The sequence below is a fragment of the Ovis canadensis genome, chromosome 24 (assembly GCF_042477335.2).
Source record: "Ovis canadensis isolate MfBH-ARS-UI-01 breed Bighorn chromosome 24, ARS-UI_OviCan_v2, whole genome shotgun sequence".
NCBI classification, from domain to species: Eukaryota; Metazoa; Chordata; class Mammalia; order Artiodactyla; family Bovidae; genus Ovis; species Ovis canadensis.
In genome coordinates this window covers 42,282,901-42,305,287 of record NC_091268.1, presented here as the reverse complement: position 1 = coordinate 42,305,287, position 22,387 = coordinate 42,282,901, and the positions used below count along the sequence as shown (strand labels likewise).

Here is a 22,387-nt window from a genome sequence, read left to right as displayed (position 1 = left end):
CTCGGGGGAAGTGACCCCATCTCACCCTAAAGACTGCAGGAGGCCCTGCAGCCTCAATTTCTGGAGGCCCACTTAGACCTTAGGTGCCCCAGACCCATCCAAAGAGCCCCATCCTCCCAGACCCTCAAAGAATACTCGGGTCATCCCCCCCAACTCCCACCCCCGGCATCCCTAACGCCGCAGACAACCACACGCAAACTCGCCGGCCCCGGCTGGAAGATTTTGAGTTTTATAGCAAACCATATTGTACAGATCCGGGGCCAAGGGGCCCAGCCCGGCTGGGTCCCCCGCTTATCCCTCGCTGGGCTGCCTCCTCCCCCTCCCCCAAGCGGCCCCATCCTCAAGCCTTCTGCGAATCCCCAGGACCCCCTCCCCTCCGGCCTTTGGTCCACCCAGTCCCTCCCCCCCCACCCGTGCACCTCCCTGTTACCTGAGGTATGTGGATATTCCCCCCTCCCCAATATGGTCCAGTCTGGCTCCCCAGGGAGACCCAGGCTGAGGGGCGGGACCTGGCCCCTGCCCCGGCCCCTGGCTCCCAAAGTCCCGCCCCCGCAGAAGTAGGGGCAGGGGAGGGCCAAGAGGCTACTATGTTCCCATGGCAACTAAGAGGGGCCATTTCCAGCCTTAGCACTGGCTTTGGGAGGTGTCCATTGGCTGCTAATTCCATGGCAACCAGGAGTGGCAGTTCCCTGGGCAAATGGGATACAAGGTTCCATGACGATGAAAGAGTGGGAAGAGCCAAGCTGGAGGAGTCCCATCTTCCCCATCACTGGGCTGGCCCACCACCCCCCACCCCCACCTCAGGGTCAGGAGGGGTGGAGCTGCTCAATACAGTAAAGCAAGAGAGCCTGGGGTGGTCCAGTCCGAACTGGGTGGTCCACCAGTCCAGTCTCAGTCCAAGCTGGTCCCGTCCCCTTAAGCTCTGGCTCCCCCAGGTCCGAGGTTCCCCCGGTTCAAGTAACACTTCAGTACAGATGAATGTTCAAGTATAGTGCGGGGAGGCAGGTAGGGGGCGGGGGTACCCCTCACCACTCCCCAGGGCGCGCTGAACAGCGGGTAGGCCCGCGGGCCCCACTCCTCAAGATAGCTGCCATTGTCAGTGACGTTCAAGGAGTCAGGGCTGGGGAGAAGGAACTGAAGTCCGGGGAGGAGGAAGGAGAGGGGTGGCCCGAGAGGCTACTACTGCCCCCCTGCACCTGCTCTTGCCCCCCGCCCCTCACTCAGCCCTGTTGCTTTCCCCTGGTTCCCCGAATCCCCTCATCTCTGACACCTGGATCCCCAATTGCTCCTCTGGTTTCCCTTTTTGGCCCCCCCACCCTACCCCCCAACTCCAAGTATCTGGTCTTTGTTCCCTGAACCCCTGATGGTCTGCTCTCTGCCCGCCCCCCACCCCCCAGCCCATCCTCCACCTCCCCCAGCCCCCTGCTCCCAGCATCTTGTGTGCAGATACTCTCCCCATTCGCCCCACCTCAAACTGCACCTCAACCCCCCTCCCACCAGCCCTTTGGCTCAGCGGCCCCCAGTACCTCTGACCCGCTTCCCCCAGGGGATGGACGATGAAGCAGGTGGAAGGGGGAGGGGATGGGAAGAAGAGACCCCCAGAGATTTCAGTGCAGGGGGTAGAGAGTGGGGGAGGCTGGCTCGAGTCCCTGGGCAGGAACCCCAAGTCGTAAAACTCAGGAATACCAAGTCATGAGGTGGGTGACCTGGCCTCCTGGCAGGGGTGAAATGAAGGCCTGAGGTCCAGGCTCCTGATGAGTCCTGGGGGAGGGTGAGGGGCACCCAACTAGCTGTCCTTGAGAAGCAGCTTCTCTTCTGGACAGCGGAAGGGGCCAGGGGGCCCGGCGGCTGCCAGCCGGGCACAAGCTTCCGGGGAGAGCTGGCGGCAGGAGCGCAGGTCGAGTCGGCGGAGGCGCGGGCAGCGGCGGAACAGCGGGAGGCAGTGGTCCGTGAGGCGGTGACAACCTGAGGGGGGCGACGGCAGCTGAGACCAGAAGGTGAGCAAGGGGTCCACCCGGATCACAGGGCCCAGGAGGCTAGAAGGATGGAGAGATAAGGGACGGCGCTTACCGGCGAGATTGAGGTGTACCAGGGTCTCTCGGAGCGGGGAGGTGGGGGCCGTGAGAAGGTGGACACTGGGATCCCCAACATGGGCGCAGTGGCTCAGGTCCAGGGCGCTCAGCTGGGGTGCGTGGCGCAGCAGGAGCCGCAAGGAGGCGTCCGTCAGCTCTAGGCCGGCCAGGCGCAGCTCTGCTACCCCCTGCAGCCGTCCTCGGCTCTCCGTTTGCCCTGTGGTAGGCAGAGAAGAGGTCACCACTGTGGGCCGTTCCCATCCCCGCACCGGCTACATCTGCACCCTCCTCCCTCACCACCCCCGACCTGCTCCCACTCTAAAGGAACCTCGATTTGCATTTTCTGAGTGGCTCATGGCTTGCTCTTCTCCCCCAAACCCACACAAGCTGCCATCATTTCATCTGTCCACTGCTCACACTGCCTCCTCAGGGAGGCCCTCCACGATTATGCCATTCGGAACTATAACATTCCACGTGCTCCAAAGCCTTCACTGACGTATTTTTCTCTCTCCTACTAGAACAGCAGTCCTCAACCTTTTTTCGCACCAGGGACTGGTTTCATGGAAGACAATTTTTCCATGGACAGGGCTGAGGGAGGGGGGGACGCTTCAGGTGGTAATGGGAGCAACGGGGAGCCATGGGGAGTGACACTGGGGGTTGGGGACCCTTGCACCAGAATGCCACTTCCAGCAAGGCAGGAATTTTTGTGTCTTGATCTATGCCCAGGACCTGGGATATAGATGCTTGTCAATATATAGTCACTCATCCAACAAATGACATCCCCAACAGGACGGCCTCCTGTCCTACCTCCTCACTTATCGAAAGAGCAATTCTCACAAGGGAGAAAGGGGGGCGGGGTGACACCCGGAGCTGGGGCTTGACACAGATACACTGCTGACACTGTGTATCAAATATGTAAACAACGGGAACCTACTGTACAGCTCATGGAAGCTTCCCTACTTAGTGCTTTCTTGCAGCCTAAATGGGAAGGAAATCCCCAAAAGAGGGGATGTGTATTTGTATACATATAGCTGATTTACTTTGCTGTACAGCAGAAACTAACACCACACTACCACACTGTAGAGCAACTATACTCAGATAAAAATTAATTTAAAAAAAGAGCAGTTCTCAAATATATGAGACCACATCCCTCTTCTGCTCAAAACTCTCCAAGGGCACCTCAGAAGTCTAATCTACTTGGGAGAACATTTGAGTTCCTACAAGGTCTCACCCCTGTCTCAGCTCCAAATTCCTCTCCCTCCTTCAGAAACACTTGAGCCAAACTCCACAGGGAACCCTGCCCAAGGCCACCTGTGTTTAGTCCCCTGCTTGGCCAGGGTCCCTGGCTTTCCCGTCTGAGCTCAGAGAACTCCCCTTCCTCCATCTCTGGGGTAGAAGAGCTCCCACCCTTCATCCCTGCCCCCAAAGCTTTCCTTTATATTGTATCTACCATGATCCTGCATTTCCATTTTTGTAACTATGCCTGAGCATGCACTGTAGGCCAGGTAGCAGCTAAGTGGCAGCCTGCCCCTAGCCCAGTGGCCCTCCGATTAGAGGAGAGAGAAAAAGAAAAAACGAGAGAGAGACAGACAGACAGAGACTGACTTCTGTATCTCCCTGGGCTGCTGGTTGAAACCAATTGCTGGCCCCACCCCCAGGCAGCCTAACAAGTTCTCCTAGGACTTCCCTGGAGGTCCAGGTTAAGACTCTGTGCTTCTACTGCATGGGGCATAGATTCCATCTCTGGTTGGGAAACTAAGATCCTGCATTCCACATGGCATGGTTAAAAAAAATCCAGACAAAGGAAAAACCAAGTTCTCCAGCAACGCTGAGCTGCTGGTCCCGAGACCACACTTTAAGAACCAAAGCCTTGGGAGACAAGTTTTCTCATCATCATTCCTGTTTACAGATGAGAACACTCAGGCTTACATCCCCAAGCCTTACATCCTCAAGATAACATGACTATGGATGAACAGAGCCAAGACACCAGGCCTTGTGACTCAGAAGTCCTAACTCTTAACCACAATGCTATTGGCTTTCCAGGTCCCAGCCTCACCCAGAAATAAATAAACTAGATCATACGACACCAAGTCAGGGAACTAGCCTGCATGAGTGTTTTATGGATCTGCAAAGTGTTCACATTTTTCTGAATGACTGATGCTACATAAGAGGTGTGTGTTAGTCGCTCACTCCTGTCTGACCCCTACCAGGCTGCTCTGTCCATGGAACTGTCCAGGCAAGAATACTGGAGCAGGTAGCCATTCCCTTCTCCTGACTCAGAGATCAAACTTGGGTCTCCCACATTGCGGGCAGATTCTTTACCATCTGAGCCACCAGGGATGCTACATAAAAGGCCATTTTTATAAAGAAATTTTGATATGGAGCTTTTCCCTGAAAAATTGTAAGATCTAGCATCACTGGGCTACCCCATTCACCCAACGACGATGCTGAAGCGGGGTGGCAAGGTGTACTCCCTAACATCCTGCACCAAGCTCACCACTTCTGTAACCTTCCAGGCCACCTCTGGGCACCTACTTGGCAAGCTCTGAATTCTCTCCTTTTCTCTTTGAGGAGCTGAGAGCCTGGAGAGGGGACATACCTGCTGATGCCCTCAACCTCAGGCCACAGCTAAAGGCCTGAGGGAAGCAGAGGAAAGAGAGGTCTCGTGTGGCTGGGGCAAGGCCAGTGGGCTCAAGGATTTCACTGAGGTGGGCCTTCAGGGATTTATTTGAATGAGAAGGAATGGGGAAGGGAAGGGTAGCCAGGCAGAGAACAGCAGGGGCAAAAGCAAAGAAGTAGGAAAACTTGCAGTGTTAATCCAGGGATGCCACATGAGGACAGGAAGCCAAGGGGATAGAGGTGGGCGGACAGGACTTCCATGGTGCTCCAGCGGTTAAGAATCCGCCTGCCAATACAGGGGACATGGATTCGATCCCCGGTGCAGAAAGATCCCACATGCCAAGGAGCAACTGAGCCCGTGAGCCACTACTGAGCCCAAGCACCAAAACCACTGAAGCCCATGTGCCCTAGAGCCCCTGCTCTGCAACAAGAGAAGCCACCACAATGAGAAGCCTGTGCATTGCAATAAAGAGTAGCTCCCACTTGCTGCAACTAGAGAAAGCCCGAGTGAAGCCAACAGAGACCCAGTGTAGCCAAGGGGAAAAAAAAAGTGGGTAGAGTCTCAAGGAGCATATTAGGCTTAGGGGGGGCCTGGATGGCTCACCTTTGCGAGCTCCTGATAAAGGGGCTTAGAATGAAGTCAATTCAAGCAGGAGAAGATGGAGTTGGTCTGCCAGGCAACCGGCGCGTTCTCACCTCACGGAATGCACTGTTTTCAACGCTCAGTCCAGCTCCAGGAAGAGAGGGCCATGGGTAGGTGCTCAGATTTGGCCTGGCCTGTGTGACTTGCAGCTGTCACTCAAGCCCTCTGGGCCTCACCCAGAAATCCTAGTTCCTTCTCTATCCTAGTTCCTTCCCCTTCCAAGACAGCTGTGAGGGGGATGGGTTGGCAAGAAGGGAGCCATGAAGGAGAGCTGCCAAAGCAAGGTGCTGCACTGAGCTGACAGTCTTTGACCTCATGGAGCTTAAGAACCTTGTAGGAGACAGATTTTAACCAAATCATTTCACCACTGTACAATGATATGCTAGAAGGGGACTGCTCTCTGGAAGAGGGACTCTCATCTCAATGGAGAAGGAGACCTTGGAGGGCTTCTAGGAGGAAGTGACACTGATGCTGCAGCCTAGAAAGCGACTGGGTATCAGGCGAAGGAGGATAGAGCATTCTAGGCAAAGAGGAGTGGGCAAAGGCCCTGGGGCTGGAGGAAACTTGGCAAGGAGGCTGAGATGGCTGAAATGTCAGGATAGCATAGGTCAGTGGCCTTATAGACCGTGGTAAAATACTGATCTGCATCCAAAGAGCACCAGGGAACAACAAGAACGAGTGGAGAGCACGGGGTGACATGGACAGACCTGATCTGGGTGGTTCCCCTGGCTTCATCATGGAAAACACACTGGTGGGGACCAGAGAAAATGCTGAGTATCCCAGCTCCTGGCTAGAACTAGACAAAGAGCTCCAGGCCTCAGCACTCCTACCTCACACCTCAATAGGACCCCTAAAGTGACCAGGTTGGTGCTTACCAGACCAGCCCCAGTTCCCAGCATCCCCTCTTTGCCAGCATGGTTCCCAGGCTTCACAAAACTGCTTATTCCTTCACACTCCCTGGGAAAACCCTGTCTCTTTCAGGACTCAATTCAAATAGCACCTCCTTAAGAAGGGCTTTTCTCATCGCCCTCCTTTCCCACCTCCCCACCCCCACACTGACCACAGCCATTACCATATCATGCCCTTCTATTTCTACATGACTGGGGAATGGGGCTCACTCAGTTTGAGGTCTCCAGGGCCCTACCCAGGGCCGGGCCCAGAGGCCATGTGCCATGAAGCTGACTTTACCTGGTGGCAGGGGCCAGGGCCTGAGCCGGGTGAAGAGGTGGCTGGGGTCTGACTCAGGAAATGTAACCACCACCTCCACACAACCGTGCAAGTCAGCTAGCTCCCTTGTTTCTGCTCTGCTCCCCAGAAAAGTCCTCATCGTTTCACTTCAGGGCAAGAGGATCTAGGGGCCAATTCTACTGCTCAATCATATCTTTGCTGGGCCCACACATGAATTTTAAAAAGAAGCTGAATTACGTGCCATCATTTAAAAACCAGGATATTTCACAGAAGATCCTTTGTCTGGCTCCTCTTGACAAATGGAACTGACCAGCCACCCCAGGCCTGCATTCTTCCACAGTGGTCCCTCTGCTCCCCTGGGAGAAGTCTCCCCCAATAGGGCCCACCATACCCAGAGATTTCGCTCACAATCTCCTGGCTTCTCCTAGAATTCTGTGTCATCCTCCTGTCCCACACTGCATTTCATCCCCTAATTATCTTCCCCTCTGGAAGTCAGGGGCTACATCTTCCTTATCCCATCCCCTCAGCTCTGATCACAGGGCCCAGCACACAGCAGGAAAGTGAATGAATGAACATGGGCCAAGCAGGGCCTGTCTCCTCAACCTCAAGCTCTATCTGTTCTTCAAATCCTTTAACACCCAGCAGGAGTCGGAAGAGACCTTGGAGGCCTCATCCCCCAGCCTGTCCAACCCCTCCTACAAAGGAGCCAAGAAAGGCCACACCTGGTTTGGTGTCTGGCGGAGGCAGCAGTAGCTCGCGGAGCTGGGAGTCTTTAACATCCTCGATCCAGCGGAGGTCCAGCAGCCGCAGGGCCGGCAGTGGGGCTGAGCCCAGGGCAGAGACAGAGAGCCAGGAGCAGCCAGAGAGCACCAGCTCCTGCAGGCCTGGGGGAAGGGGGAGGTCCCCGGAAACAGGTGCTAGAAGGGCTGTCCCAGGTCTGTTCCCTTCCCTCACCCCACCCCACCTCACCACCCGGCACTACCTTGCAGTCGGTTCAGAAGCCACATCAGCTGCTTCTTGGAGACACCTGTCCAGCTGAGGTCCAGGGCTCGAGGCTGGCGGCGAACCACACCACTAAGCATGGGCGGGGTCAGTGACTTCCTCCGGCTCAGGTCCATTCGAGGCCACAGACGCTTGTCGTAGCACCTGTTGGCCACAAGGGGGAGACAGAGACCTCAATCCTCAGCTCAGTCTCAGGGAAGCCACAATCCCCACCCTGTTTCACAATTCACCCCAGTTCTCTCCTGGTCCATACCAAACAGCAGGGGTGGGCAGGAAGCCCCAGGACCCAGGCCAAGAACACTGGGTGTGGGGTTCAACTCCATCACTAATTGGATGTGAGATCTTTGGCAAGCCTATCCCTCTCTCTGAGCCTCAGGCCTTGTTTATAACACAGAAAGTGATAGTCAACAGGTGGGCCTTGCCCACCAGGTGGTTATAAGATCAAATGGGGTTCTTACAGTTAGTGGACCTTACAGGGACTTTCCTGGTCCAGTGGTTAAGAATCTGCCTTCCAGTACAGGGGACATGGGTTTGATCCTTGGTTGGGGTACTAAGATCCCACATGCCGTGGGGCAACTAAGCCCATGTACTGCACTAGAGAGTCTGCATGGAGTACCCGGATAAGCTGCGTGCTGCCACTACTGAGGCTGTGTGCTCTAGAGCCTGATCATCTAGAGCTCACTGCAAGGCCTCACCTGCAGTGAAGATCCAGCCCAACCAAAAACAGAAAAAAATCTATAGTCAGGGGACCTAAAGCTTCCAAAGCATTGTGCCAAAGACAAACACACTCTACACACTGTATTTGATGGAGACCCAAAGAGATCCAGCAGTAGCCCCCATCCTCTGCCTTGGGCTTCTCACCAGTTATGGTGGCTGTGGGAACTTCTCAACCTCTACTAATTTCCGCCCGTGATCCACATCTGCTCATCCTGAGGACCAGCTGCCCAGGGCTGGACTTACTAGTCTGTGATTACTATGAGCCTCCAGCCAGAATGGAGACTTCACAAGGGCAGCCCTGGCTTCTTCCCCTCAGCACCCCCAGTGCCCAGCACTGGGCCAGGTGTGTAGTTTACCTGCTGTATATCTGTTGCACAAATGGATGATCCCAAGCTGAATGTGAACCACCCAAAGCTCCCACAGAGCACCCCTACCACACACTCCATTCATGGCTTCCCAGTGATTCGGTCAGTGTTTATGGAAGGCCCAGCAGGTCCCACTTGTTGAAACTACAAAGATGAATGAGGCCTGCATGCAGTGAAATGGGTTGGTCTCCAGCAACTCTGACAGCCTTGATGAGACCAGCATGCAGAAAACTGGAGAAGCGCTTCCCAAACTGATGTTACCAAGGAACCCTTCCCCATCTCTGCCAAAGTCATCTACTAATACACTATAGTACTGGGTTGGCCAAAAAGTTCGTTCAGGTTACCCCCAAATAAGCTGTTATGGAAAAATCAAACAAATTTTTTTTGGCCAACCCCATACACTAGAGTTCTCGAGATGCGGTTTGAAAAGTTTCTTTCAGTACAGTAGTTCAAAGCCATGTCAGAAAGTTCCCACTAGGCGAGATGAACTGTATCAGAAGCAGCAGGGGTGGGGAGGGGAACCAGGAAGCTGTCTCTTATCTCTCTCCCAGCCCCGCTTCTGGAGGCTTTCCCTTCAGGAAGCCCTGGGCTGGGGCAGAAATGCCCAAACTCGTCATTCAGTATCCACTTATCTGCAGAACGTAAATTCATCTTTAAATCAATTCTTAAAACCAGCATTTGCACTGAAAACCAGTATGGTTTCACATACATATGTTATACTTAGACATAAACACCATAAAAACAGACCAGGATTATTAAATTCTAGCTAGGTGTTGCTATGGCTTTTGGCTGCCATCTAAAGACTATTTTTGTTCAAAGGGAGATAAGTATTAGAAAGGTTGTTAAGAAAGAATCCGCTGGCCAATGCAGATGTATGAGACGCAGGTTCGATCCCTGGGTCAGGAAGATGCCCTGGAGGAGGAAACGGCAACCCACTCCAAGATTCTTGCCGGGAAAATTCCATGGACAGAGAAGACTGGTGGACTACAGTCCATAAGGTTCCAAAGAGTGGACACAACTGAGCGTGCACACATCCGAAAGATATAACAGCACCCAATGGAGGTACTTTCTTTTCAAAACTATTAATAATAGAAAGATCAAGCCAAGTTTTTGTGCCACTTGCAAGTCTCAGGCAAACTCCAGAACCCTTGGGTGACATTTTAGGGAAAGCTGGAAACACATACACCAAGGCTTTGATCCAAAAAACTCCACCCTCTGTCCCACCTGCCACCTCCTACCATTTCCCTTCCTCTTCTGGCATTCTAGCCTCCCCCTCTTCTGGTTCCACCCACTCAAACAATAAACACTTGCAAATCTCTCCGATTCTAAACAGGAAAAGAAAAAAAAACAAAAAAACTACCCACCTTCAATCCAGCTTCTGCCCCTAGGTTCTGTCCCTTATCTGCTTCTACTTAGTGAAATCCCATTCCATCCAAAATTTCTCTCTGCTCATTCTGACCCAGTCATGAGTTCCAGCTCAACCATCACCACCACCGTGAAGCCCTCCTGGATCTTATGTGGCTAGTTGGGAACCCTTCCCCCCGAGGGCACACACAGGCCACCAGCTATCTGTATACTGCACTCCACAAGAGCCAGGCCAAACCACCTGCTTACCAACAGACACCTGCTATCTGGTGCCAACCCATTTCAGCACATATTTGTCTTTGATGGAAATGCCAACCAACCCGGATCCCTCAGGGCTCAGCTCCAGTGCTTCCTCTTCCAGGAAGTCTCTCCTGATTTTTCTTGGCTGCAGCTAATTTGTCCCTTTGCCCTTGGATGACCAGAACACTGGGTTTAAATCTCAGAGTGGCAGCCAATAGTCACCGAGGGCCCCCTACTGATACTAAGTGTCGAGACGCTGAACAGTGAGGAAACGGGGGAGGCAGCTGAGTCTTACAGTAACTGGGACAACAAGGGACATGATAAGAGCCGGTGAGAAACTGGGTCGGGGACGTTCCTGGGGAGACAATGCCAGACCTGAGACTTGAAGGAAGGCAACAGTTGGGGCTTCCCTGGCGGTCCAGTGGTTAGGACTCTGCGCTTCCACGGCAGGGAGCACAGGTTTGAAACCTGGTCAGGGAACTAAGATCCTGCGTGCTGCACAGCAGGAGTTAATTCTATTGAGGGAGGAGGAAGGAGATCTGAGTTCAGATAAGGAAGAACCAGTGTCCTGGCCAAGTACACAGAAAAAAAAAAAAAAACCAGGAGAGCTCTGAGAATCTTAGGCAGTAGGAACAAAAGGCAATTCATCATCTCCCCGTAACAATGAGGATGACGAAGACGATGACTCCAGCACGAATACCTGAATACCTCACGTTCACCCATGAAAACCCGTGTTCACCAAGGGTTTACTACGTTCTACGCATTACACATTTAACCTCACAACAGCCCTAGGAGGTGAATACTATAATCACCATCTCCTTTTTAGAGGTCAGGAAAATGAGGTCCAGGGAAGTTAGGAGACTGATTTCAAGGTCCCACTTCGATGACATGGTAGCAGAGCCAGGTGGTAGAGCAAGCTGGTCTGGATCGAGAGCTCCAACATGGAGAAGAGTTAGGGGTGAGGCTACGGAGGAGGGCCAGCCCAGGGTAGGGGTGTCTTGGCCAGGAAGGCTGGAAGGCCAGGGTGGATGAACATGGGCACAGAGCTCCGAGGCACGGAGTGTGAGCGGTAGGGATCGAAGCCCCAGCTCTGCCGCCTCTGTGCTTGGAGTGACCTTAGGCAAGTCACTTGCTCTCTCTGGGCCTCCATTTTCCAAACCATAAAATGGTGTAAAAGCAGCACTGATTTCACAGGTTTGCTGCAAAAATGAAGGGAGAGTAAATTAACTCGTTTCATTTTAATAGTGATTTAAAATAATTAAACAAAAGATATTTAAAAAAAAAAAGGGGAGAGACTATGCAGAGGAAGTGTTTAGTGCAGTCACTGTTCTTGTCCAGATGCCCAACAGGACCACGGAAGTTTGTTGTGAGGGTAACAGGGGCCATAGACAGGTTCTTCCTAGACTAGTGTATGCATGTTCAGTCACTAAGTCGTGTCTGATTCTTTGCGACCCTATGAACCAGGTTCTTCTGTCCATCGAATTTTCCAGGGAAGAATATTCGAGCAGGCTGCCATTTCCTTCTCCTGGGGATATTCCTGATCTAGGGAATCGAACCCACATCTCCTGCACTGGTAGGAACATTCTTTACCACTGAGTCACCTGGGAAGCCCTCTTCCTAGACTAGAGGATGACACTTAGGTAAGAGGTTGGAAGAAGTCCAAGGCCAAGGCATCCATCACCCACGGGATGCCGAGCCTGATGGCCAAATGCCCTACCCCACTCCCTTTCCCCTTGACTCCAGACACCCCTGACCAACTCAACCCACCTCCAAAGTTGAGTCCAAAACCTCCCTCTTGCAGACGCCCTCTGGGGCCACAGAGCTAGACCAGCCAAAACTGCTACCTGTAAGGACTTCACAGCTTCCCAGGGTCCAACCCAAAGCCACTTCTTCCTTATCAGCTCTCTGGGCTCCTTGCTGGCACTGAGCTCCTTCCATCTGTCCATCAGTGTTTAGTCCCAAGTCCAGCTGCCTTGACCAGGCAGTATAGTGCCTTCCTTGCTCATTTCCAGCAAAGTCTCCACCCTCTTCCCTGGGACTCCTGAACTCCCCCAGGCCTTGCCTCCCCCCATGACCCCACCTCCCTCCCCTGACCTGGGCAGATCACTGTGCCTCCCATTTCCAAGAGAAGATGGAAGCCATCCGACGGGAAAGCCTGCAACTTCCTGCTCTCCCACCTACAAATTTCTATCCAGCTCCACCTTCGCTACCTCTTTTTCACACTCCAACTCTATTTCCTCACTTTCATTCACTCGACAAGTGTTTTTTCAGTACCTCCTGTATGCCGGGTATCCTAGAAACTAGGGACACGGCAGAGAACAAACAGATCAAGTCCAACCTCAATTCCAGGCAACCTGGCTCCAGTGCCCTCCCCCCACCACAACACAGCAGAAGACAGCCAGGCCTCTTTGGAGCAAAATCCAACTGACACTTCTGGTCCTTGATCTTCCGTGACCTCTCGCCAACACCCACCCCTGTTCCCTCCTCAATCTCTCCTTCGGGACACACTCTGCTCCCAATCCCCTGCAAGTCTCTGGCTGTTCTTTCTCTAACTCGCAAGTGCGGACACTGATTTCTGGCCTCTTCCTTGAAGCTGCTATCTATAGGTTAAAAACTCCCCAAGTTGGATCTTTCTTTTAAGCAACAGACCTGTGCCTCCAGGTGCTCTCCTGTTAGTGCCTGATGGGCCCAAAGGCCTTTCAGACCAAACCTGGCAAATGTGAGTACTTGGCTTGACCCGGGAACCTGCCCCTGCTAAGTATTCCCAAGCTTGTGCCATGATCTTGCTGCCCATCCAGGCTCATGGACCAGAAATCCAGCTGCATGTCACCCTACTGCCTCCACATCCATTTAGTCACCAAACCCAAGTCATCCTGCTTCCTAAGAAGTTCTCAACTCCTGTCCCTCCTCTTCATCCCCACAGGCCCTGCCTCTGTGCCCAGGTTGACAGAGCCTCTAGACTAGTCCCACTGTGCCCTCTCAGGCCCTTGTTCAGCCCTACCCTCATTCTGCTCATCCAAAACCACCACTGTGTTGAGCATTTAGCACCCTTTAGTGATGGTGCTAAGCATTTTCCAAGAATCACCTCATTTCATCCCTACTAGGTATTGATATGAACCCAGACTACAGATAAGAAAACTGAGGCCCTGATAGGTATAGCAATCCACCCATGGCCACTCATCCAAGAAGTACAGCAGTCACAGGTGAGAAACCCATGGGGACTAGACTCCTAAGCCCAAGCAGAAAACCACCATCCAGTCAGCTTCTCTGCTTCGTCCACCTGCAGTCACGAGTCTCCCCTTGAGACAGAAATTGAGTCTTCATCAGTTCTGGGTCCCATGTACCAAGCACAGGGCTGGCCCTGACCAAGAGGCCTTGGCAAACGGTTCCCCAAAGACTACTAGAGGCGGAGGAGGTGATCCCAGCAACTGCTGTAACTACTTGTTTCTATTACGTTGCAGGTTGACTGAAAACTCTTCAAGGGCACAGATCTGAGTTCCCAGAATTTTAAAAGTCTGTGCTTTCAGTAGATATTTGTAGCTGAACCAGTGATAATGATTGCTGTTAAGGCACTAAGAAGTTTCTATTTCCGAGGTACTGTCCTCAATTCTTTATTGTATCAGCTCACAAAAACACTCATGAAGTAAATGCCTTGGTTCCCATTTTAACAGATGAAGAAACTGATGCACAAAGGAACTAGCCTGATAGCATACAGCTCAGCAGTGAAAGATTCAACTAGGGAGGACTGTTCCTGGGGGTCCAGGTTCAAACCCCGGTCAGAGAACTAGATCCCACATGCCCCAGCTAAGAGCTCACAACTAAAATCTGGCGAAGCCAAACAAACCAAAAAAAAGCATTAAAAAAAAAAAAAAAGATTCAACTATGGGTAATTTATCTCCAGAGCCTGCCTTCCCCTCCTTGTAGCTCTGTAGCCTCCGCAGACCAGCAAGTGTGAACAAGTACACCAGAATCCTAAGGAAAAGGACTGGGGTTTAAGGTCAGCCACTGACTGCACTGTGACTTCGAGTGTCCCTCACGCTCTCCCTTCACAGGGCTGTTGGTATGAGGAACATATCAACTAACGTGTACACATCCCAACAGGATGCCCGGGCCACAGGAAGGGTCTGGGGAAAAAACCTGGATTTACTCACTTAATGAAATGTGTTTTGAGCACCTACATTACCCTTTGGGCTTCCCTGGTAGCTCAGACGGGAAAGAATCTGCCTGCAATCCGAGACACAGGGGTTCAGTGGGAAGATCCCCTGGAGAAGGAAATGGCAACCCACTCCAATTTTCTTGCCTGGAGAATTCTATGGACAGGAGCCTGGCAGGCTATACTCCATGGGGTTGGCAAACAGTCGGACATGACTGAGCAACTAACACACATTACCTTTTGTCCTGTGCTGAGAACATGAAGATAAAACAGATATGGTATTTGCCCCAAATACTTACATGGGAACGTGAAAACGAATGAAGGCTTGTCAACATGCAGAAAGCCTCTATGTGCTCTTTTGGGGTGTGGGGGGAGTGTTGGAGGAGTTTGGTGGAGAGGTGGGGGTGGGGGTTGAAAGGGACAGGACCGAAGAGTAAGACCAAGGGTTGGAGAGGCTGACCCACATTCCTATAGAAACAAGACTCAGGAAGCAGTGGGGAGATGGGAGGAGGGTAAGTGGAGGGTGCTGGTGGTGCCTCCAGGCCACAAAGAAGTTCCGAGCATAATCAGGAGGCCCAAATATGGCTGCCACTTGGGTAGCAGGGGCCGCTCAGCAAAGGGCTTTCTGCTTTTTTGGTTGCGCCACATGGCTTGCAGAATGTTAGTTCCCTCACCAGGGATTGAACTCATGGCCTCTGCAGTGGGAAGTGAGGAAGCCCCATAAAGGGCTTCCTTAGGTGTGCATGCATGTGTGCTAAGTCCCTTCAGTCGTGTCCCACTCTCTGCGACCCCACGGACTGTAGCCCACCAGGCTCCTCCGTCCATGGGATTCTCCAGGCAAGAATACTGGAATGGGTTGCCATGCCCTCTTCCAGGGGATCTTCCCCATCCAGGGATCGAACTTGAATCTCCTAAGGCTCCTGCACTGGCAGGCAGATTCTTTACTGCTAAGGCACCTGGGAGGCCCCTTCTTATGTGTTAGTGGGAGCAATAATAAGACTGTCCTCAGTGTGCTTGCCTGGAGAATCCCAAGGACGGGGGAGCCTGGTGGGCTGCCATCTAAGGGGTGGCAAAGTCGGACATGACTGACGCGACTTAGCAGCAGCAGAGAGAGGTGAAAAGCAAGTGAGAGGATGCAGGTACAGCAGTCAGCACTATACCTGGCACATATTAAACACTCATAAGTAACAATTTTAAGGAGAAAGGTTCTAGAGCCAGAAGGACTAGGTTCAAATTCCTGGTTCTACTGTTTCCTCTCCATGTGACCTTGACCTCAGCTTCTTCTGAAAATGAGGATAACAATACCCACCTCACAGAGTTGTTGTGAGGGTTCAGTGAGCAAATAAATCAAAAGCAGCCTGTGCAGTCAATACAGAAGCACCAGCTACAGCATGTACATCCTACAGAAGCACCATCAGCACCAGCGCCCGGCCCAGAGAGGCACAGGGACCTGTTGCAGGTCACCCAGCGAGTGAGGCGCGTGTGGGGCGATGGAACCCAGGCCTGTCCAGGCCACTCACCAGCGGCTCCAAGTCCGGCACACTCGCATGCAAATGCATAGCTCTCGGGGCCCGAGGTGCTGGAAGACACGAAGCCAGGCGGCGCGGGGCAGGGGGTGGTCGGATCCAGCAGCCAAAGGCAGCGTGTCAGGCTCGGGGCTTCGAGGCGGGGGCCGCACCACGTGCCGCTCCAGCTGCGGGGGCCGGGGCGGGGGCGCGGGGCCCAGGGGCCAGCTGAGGAGGGGCCCCCCACTGCCAGGGCGCACAGCCCGCCGCCCCCCGCGGTTCTCCTTCTCGCCCGAGCTGCCCCGGGCTGGCCGTCGCCCATTCCGGGCCTCGCCAGGAGCCTCATCCTCACTCAGCGATGTGCCTGATGAGTCGGAGTCCGAGTCGGAGTCCGAGGAGGACGAGGATGTGTCGGGCACCCGCTCCAGCAGCTGGCACATCCGCTTGAAGCGCTCGAGCTTCTCCCGCTGGGGTGACGGGGAAGGCACCGCCGGGCCCTCAGCAGAGGCCAAAGGCGGCTTTGGTTTCTGCAGGGAGAGACGGAGGCTGTTCTAGGGCCTGGCACCTGCCTTTCCACCCCCCGACCCCCAAGGAGTCACGGGGGGATGAATAGCTGGAGGGACAGTCCTGAGTTCCCGCCCTGTGGAGCCTCAGTCAAGGCATGCTCCTCTCCGGACTTCTCACTTTCCTTATCTGTCACAGGAAGGTGCTGATGCAAAGAATTCAGACTTATGTGTCTCTATAGCTTATGAGTTTCCAAAAGTAGTGCGGTGTGGAGAACAGTTACAGATCTAGTTTTGCATATTGACCAGGCTATCAATTCTCTCTGTGACCTTGGGAAGCCCCTTTCTCATCATCTACAACACAGAAAGCTGGAGCAAACAACTTCGAGCGTCTCTGCAGTGAGACAGGAGTACCAATGATCATCCGGCCCGGGCGGAGCCTCCCACCCTCGCTGACTCATGACATCCTCACAGCGCTGGGATGCAGTGGCATCTGGGGCCACTCTTTCCAGATATGAGGAAACGTAGGCTCCGAGAGATTATGGAACCTGCCCAAGGTGACAAACTGACAAATGGCAGAGGAAGAATTTGAGCACAGTCAAGCAGACCCTGGCATTTGATGCGTCAGTGCAAAGTGACAGCTGAATGCTAGCATTGCTATGTGACCTTGACAAGTCTTCAAACCTCTCTGGGCCTTACTTCCCTCAAATCTAGTCCCTTTGCAGTTTACAAAACTCATTTAATGTCATTAAACAGCTTTGTGGCATAGACTGGATAAGGGAAGTGGTATCATTTCTATTTCACGGATGAGGAAACTGAAGCCCAGAGCAGCTAATAAGTTGCCAAGACCAATCAGCAAGTCAATGGTTGAACAGGGATTTGAACTCAGTTCTTACCCCTTAAAGGTTTGGAAAAGATGAGGCAAATGGGTCAAACGATACCCCAAGGGTTCTTGGCAAGTCCACGGCTCTTGTGGCCTGGCCCCAACCCACTCTTCCCCTCTACTCTTCCCAGGGGCCCAACTGCCTGCCCATCGTGGCCAAGCGGGCTGGGGTAGGATAAGGTAGGCAGGAAAGGACAGATTTCTGTCTCCAGGATAGAGGGTGGGGCAAAGGAAAGTGGGAAGGGGAGGGAGGAGGTCCCCGGCACACCTCCCAGTTCTCGGGAGGGAGCCCAGGGTGGCAGGACGAGAAAGCCTGGCTCGGATTCAGAACCCTGGGGGGCAGAAGGCCGGGGCCGCCTGGGTCCGATCCTCGGAGGAGGCAGGCGTCTCCACCCACCTTCTTCAGGTGCCTCTCTCGGCCTCCTTTCACCTACCAGGGCAAGAAGGAGACAGGGGGCAAGAGAGAAACGCCATTAACCCCTGGTTGTTCACAAAACTAAGATCTATGCTCACCTCTTAAGACTACAAATCCCAGAAGCCCCCACCTCAGGGAGAACTCTGAGCATGCTCATCGGGTAACCAGTGTCTTGGCTCACTGAGCATGCTCTCATCTCCTCTTTCTTCCCCCTCAGGCCCTTTCCAGCCCCTCCTTCCTCCTCTGCAGCAGCTAATTTGAGCATGCTCTCTCCCTCCTCCTTAAAGCACCCAAAGCTTCCCTGTCCAGCGCCAGTAGCTTCTCACCTGTACCTCTCCTCCACACTGAACATGCACCATCCTCCCACCTGAAATTCCAAACTACATCTCCCAACAACCCCTGGGGGTAACCCATGAAGCTGAATGTCCCAGGTTCCCCCCCAAAGCAACAGGACTACAGCTCCCCAAATCCCTTAGGCTGAATCAAGTGAGCATGCTCCCTGGCTCACCTTTTTCCTCGGGGTAGGGGGCTCATTCCCTGCCTCCCTCTCCTTTCTTTTGGGGGGCCCAGGCACATCCTCTGAGGGGGGCCCAGCAGGTAAGGGACCTTTGCGCCTGGGTGGAGGTGGTGGAAGCGGCGGCTCCTCCGTCAGCTTCCATCCACTCCCCAGGCTGGCACCCTCCTCGCCGTTGTCAGCCCTGCGGCGGCCTGGTCCCTCACCTGAATCCTGGGGAGATGGAAGCTGGGGGTGAGGTTCTGCACCAACCCCCGATCTCCCTCCTACCCAGAGCCTGGCACCCTCCCAAGCCCCAGCCTCTACCTTGCTGGTCCGGCCTTCCTGGGTGCAGCGAGGGCACTCCCAGCAGTTGGGGATCTCTGCATTGATGACACCCTCAGCCTTCCCCATCTGTAGACAGAGGCAGGGAGTGGATGTCAGGTGTCAAAAAACTCAAGAGGCATCCTACCCCAGCTCCTTACTCCCCGAGTCTGAGCCCCACCCCGGCCTCCAGGGTCGCCAGGACCATCACCTTCAGGCAGCCAGGGTGGACGATCTCGTTGCAGATTGTACACTCCATGAGGCTCAAACCAAATTTCTCTTCCTCTCCCTCCACTGTGTCCTCCTTCCCAGCCTCCCCACACAAGAGGCATACAGCTGTGTGTGGGAGCACGGGCTGTTGGGGGAAAGGGGGTGTCAGGGATCCCAAAAGCAAACCATAGGAGAAAGACTGTTCTTTCTGGGGACCCTAGTAAGCTGCGAGATAAGGTTTAGAACCCAGGGGAGGCAAGCTGGGTCATATCCTGAATTTGTTCCTTTTTGGCAGTATGACCTTGAACTGATTTAACCCCCTTGTCTCAGTTTCTCCATCTGTCAAATGGGGCTAGGAAGTTTCTCCTCGCAGGACTGTCATAAAAATGAGACAGTGCAGAAAAGGTAGTTGGTACACAGTTGACATTGTTGATGGCTGCATCTGGATCCAGGTCCTGGGTGACCTGACATAGCTGGCTTTGGAAAAGGAGGGACTATAGGCCCTCTAAGACTACAGGCCAAGGTGACAGTAATACTGAGAGAGAGCTGGAGGGAACATGGCGACAGATTGGAGTGAGTCTGAGTTTGCTCAATTAGCTGTATGGGGGTTGCCCTGGAGGCCACAATGAACCTGGTTTTGGCAAGACCCCTGGGAACACTAAGGGCAGCTGACTGATCTTAGGGAAGACAGAGCAGCTATCAGACAATATGACTTTAGGAAAAAAATCAGGGGTATTACTGAGTCACATCAAGAAGCTTGTGAGGCAGGCTCAGGAAAGAAGCAGGTAGGGAAGAAAAGTGAGGCAAGGGTCAGGGGACAAAGGAAAAACAGGGAGGGGCTGTGGGGCAAAGAGACGAACCAGAAAAGGGTGACTGCAGGGAAAAAGGGAGGTGGGGTCACAAGGGGAGCACAGGATGCAGCTGGTCCCAAGGCTACCGGGAAAGGCCCACTCTCGGGAGCCCTGGGGAGCACTAAGGATGAGGAAGGCGGGCACAACCCCATGGTTCTTGGATACCTACTGTGTGCTGCGCCTGGCAGCAGGTACCTTCTTATCCATGCTGTTTGACCTTTACAACTCAACAAAGGAAACATTTCACGGAGGAGGTACCTTGAGGGTCACAGTGATTTGCTCAAGGTCACACAGTGGGTAAGACTAGCTTCAAATCCAAGACCACTCTCACAGGTGAAAAGGAGGCCGAAGAAGGCAAGGACCCATTCTTGGCTCTGGGGAGGGTGTCCAAGGGGGCCCGAGCTTTCTGTGGGTCTCTGCCTCTGAAAGTTGGGAAAGGCCTGAAGTAGGGTGTGGGAGGAATTCTTCTGTGGACCCTAACATTGGCCCCAGCTTGAAGCTGAGGACAGAAATGGGCCTGGCAGATATGTGAACCAGCCAGTGAACGAACGAGCGAATCTATGGCAACTTTACATGACTCTCGAAGGAATCACCCCCAGCCCCCCAGATAGGTGCTGAGGTCAGCTGGGGAAGGGTGCCCCCCTGCAGTAGGGGCAGAACTCACGGCAGTGCACTGCCGCAGCAGGCACGACTGCTTCATGCGCCCGGGCCCCCCGAATTTCTTCATGTCTCGGCAGAAGTGGCAGTCCCCGCACTCAGTTCGCACACAGGCCCGGCAGCGGCGGCAGCGGGTTCGGCGTCGGCGCGCTCCGGCCCCCGGCCCCCGGCTGCTCGACGACATTGGGGGCGTCAGCAACGCCGAGGGCTGTGGGTGGAGGGTGGCAAGCTCAGGGGGGCCCACGGGGACCCTTGCCGGAGAGACTCCTGGCAGCCTTCCCCCACTCCTAGGCAGACAGAGCTTGGCTTCCTACCCAGGGAGACAAGGAACAAGGAGGTGCCCCTCCTGTGGGGGGTCAGAGGAACCCCCCTCCCTCTAGGCAAGGCCACCCTCTTCCTGAAGCAGCTCACCTGGCTCCTCCGGGAGCCCTGAGAACTAGCTTCCTGACCTCACTCCTACTCTAACACTTCTTCCATACTCCCCCGCGTGACCCAGGGAGGACCAAGGGACACCGAGAGGGACAAGGGCCTCTCCACCGACATCCCCACATCAAAGCTCCTGGGAAAACCAGGGCTCCTTGTCTGTGGAACAACTGAGACAGGTCCCAACTCTTCCCCTGTTCTCCAAATGTGCTCCATCCCCGGCTCTCCCCAAGCTGAAACACTCCAAATTTACCTCCCAGATTCCCACAGATTCCTGACTGCCAACTCTCTCTTTTCTCTCAGAAGCTAACACCCAACTCCTCTTCCCCTAAAGCCTAGATTCCCTCCTCTGATTCAATGGGAACCTACTCAGCCAATCTAACCCCTAAAGATCCACCGGGCTGCCCAACTTCCCAGCGCTCACAGACCTTCCTTCAGACGCTGCTTCAGAACCCCTCCGTGGCCCCAAATTTCAACTCTGTTCCCCACAGAGCTCCCTCTGCTCCAACACAGCCTCCTTATGGGTCTCTCAGGTCAACCTGGGCAATTTCCCAGATTCCCTGGGATTCTAGAATCCAGCCTGACATCTCCATAGGACTCAAGATGGGCTCATGTGCACCGCCCCCCGCCTCCCAGCTTCCCAAGCTGCTTTCCATCCCTAATTGTCTGGAATCCCTTGGGCTTCTCTTCCCAGGCAAACCAGATCCTCCAAGATCCCACACAGATTCAGCAGGCCTGGAGGCTCTCTTCATATCCAGAGTCTTACCCCAGCTTTCCCCTTTCCAGACCCATCCATGGGGGGAAAGGAGCCCTCCAGCGCTCCAGGGGAGGGGCCTTGGAGGGCTGCAACTGCAGGCGGGGATGGGGGTCTGCAAGGGGAAGCAAGGTCTAGGAAGGAAGGCCAGTTCCGAAGGGTTGAGGGCTAACAGGAAGAAGGGCTGGAAATGAGGAGTTTGGAGCAAACCGAGGGTGAGGCTGGGGGCGGGCAAGGTAGAGAGAGAGGCCGGGCTGAGGATGAATGGGACTGGGAGCTGCCCAGGTCTGGGGGTGAGGAGGAGCTGCATGAACCCACCTCACACGTGTCCCGGGAGCCATCTCTCCCTTCTCGGCAGCTCCCGGCGGGTCGGCGGCCATCGGCGGCGGGGGGGCCGGGAGGCGCGGGGCGCGGAACGCTCAGAACGCCGGGGTCCACGGCCCCCCGAGGGCGCTCGGCCCCTCCCTCCGGTGGAGGCCGGGACAGCGGCGAGTGGAGATGGGGGGCGCCGGGGGCGAGGCCCTCCCACGGGCTGCGGCGCGGCCCTTCCAGGGGGAGGTCCTGCTCTGGGGGGCTCAGTCCCTCAGTTCCCCCAGGCCAACGGGGGCTCCTCGGGCGCAGAGTGCACAGCTTCTGCCCGGGCCCCACTCAGTCCGGGGGTCCGAGTCCCAGCTCCCCTCCCCCCACACCGCCCCGCCTCTCCCCAGCGCCCCCGGCCCTTTAACTGGCCCCTTCCCGATGCCCAATGCCCAGGGGTCCAGGGCCAGGCCTGGGACCCCCACCGTTTCCGGGGTGCAAGCCCCGCCCACCGCCCGTTCCCGGGGAGGGGGGGGTCCCTGTAACCTGCCCCCCTCCCCTGGGCCCGCCCCTGGTCTGCGGCCCCCTGCGCTACTGCTACCGGGCGAGCAGAGGGGGATGTAGGAAGCTGCTGGGCCCCGCCCCCCCAGCCTGCGCGCGCCCCCGCCCTCTCCCCCTCCCCCCAGCGCGCGACCCTTAGGAGATAGA

The 22,387-nt window shown here is 54.7% G+C and overlaps 1 protein-coding gene across 2 annotated transcripts; it reads right to left on the bottom strand.

The window, feature by feature from the left end:
* Nucleotides 1–207: 207 nt before the first annotated feature.
* On the bottom strand, nt 208–22,192 carry FBXL19 (F-box and leucine rich repeat protein 19). Of its 2 annotated transcripts, none has more exons than XM_069571324.1 (11): nt 21,701–22,192; nt 20,213–20,413; nt 18,699–18,842; nt 18,491–18,577; nt 18,179–18,397; nt 17,524–17,685; nt 15,885–16,396; nt 7,505–7,668; nt 7,245–7,406; nt 2,071–2,289; nt 208–1,965 (listed from the first exon to the last, which is right to left on the bottom strand). In XM_069571324.1, the coding sequence occupies exons 2-11, from the start codon at nt 20,387–20,389 to the stop codon at nt 1,787–1,789; spliced, it is 2,025 nt and encodes a 674-aa protein (XP_069427425.1). In that variant the 5' UTR covers nt 20,390–20,413; nt 21,701–22,192; the 3' UTR covers nt 208–1,786. The 2 variants fall into 2 exon arrangements, with proteins under 2 accessions (XP_069427425.1, XP_069427426.1); XM_069571325.1 differs by having other exon boundaries at nt 17,653–17,685.
* Nucleotides 22,193–22,387: the final 195 nt, after the last annotated feature.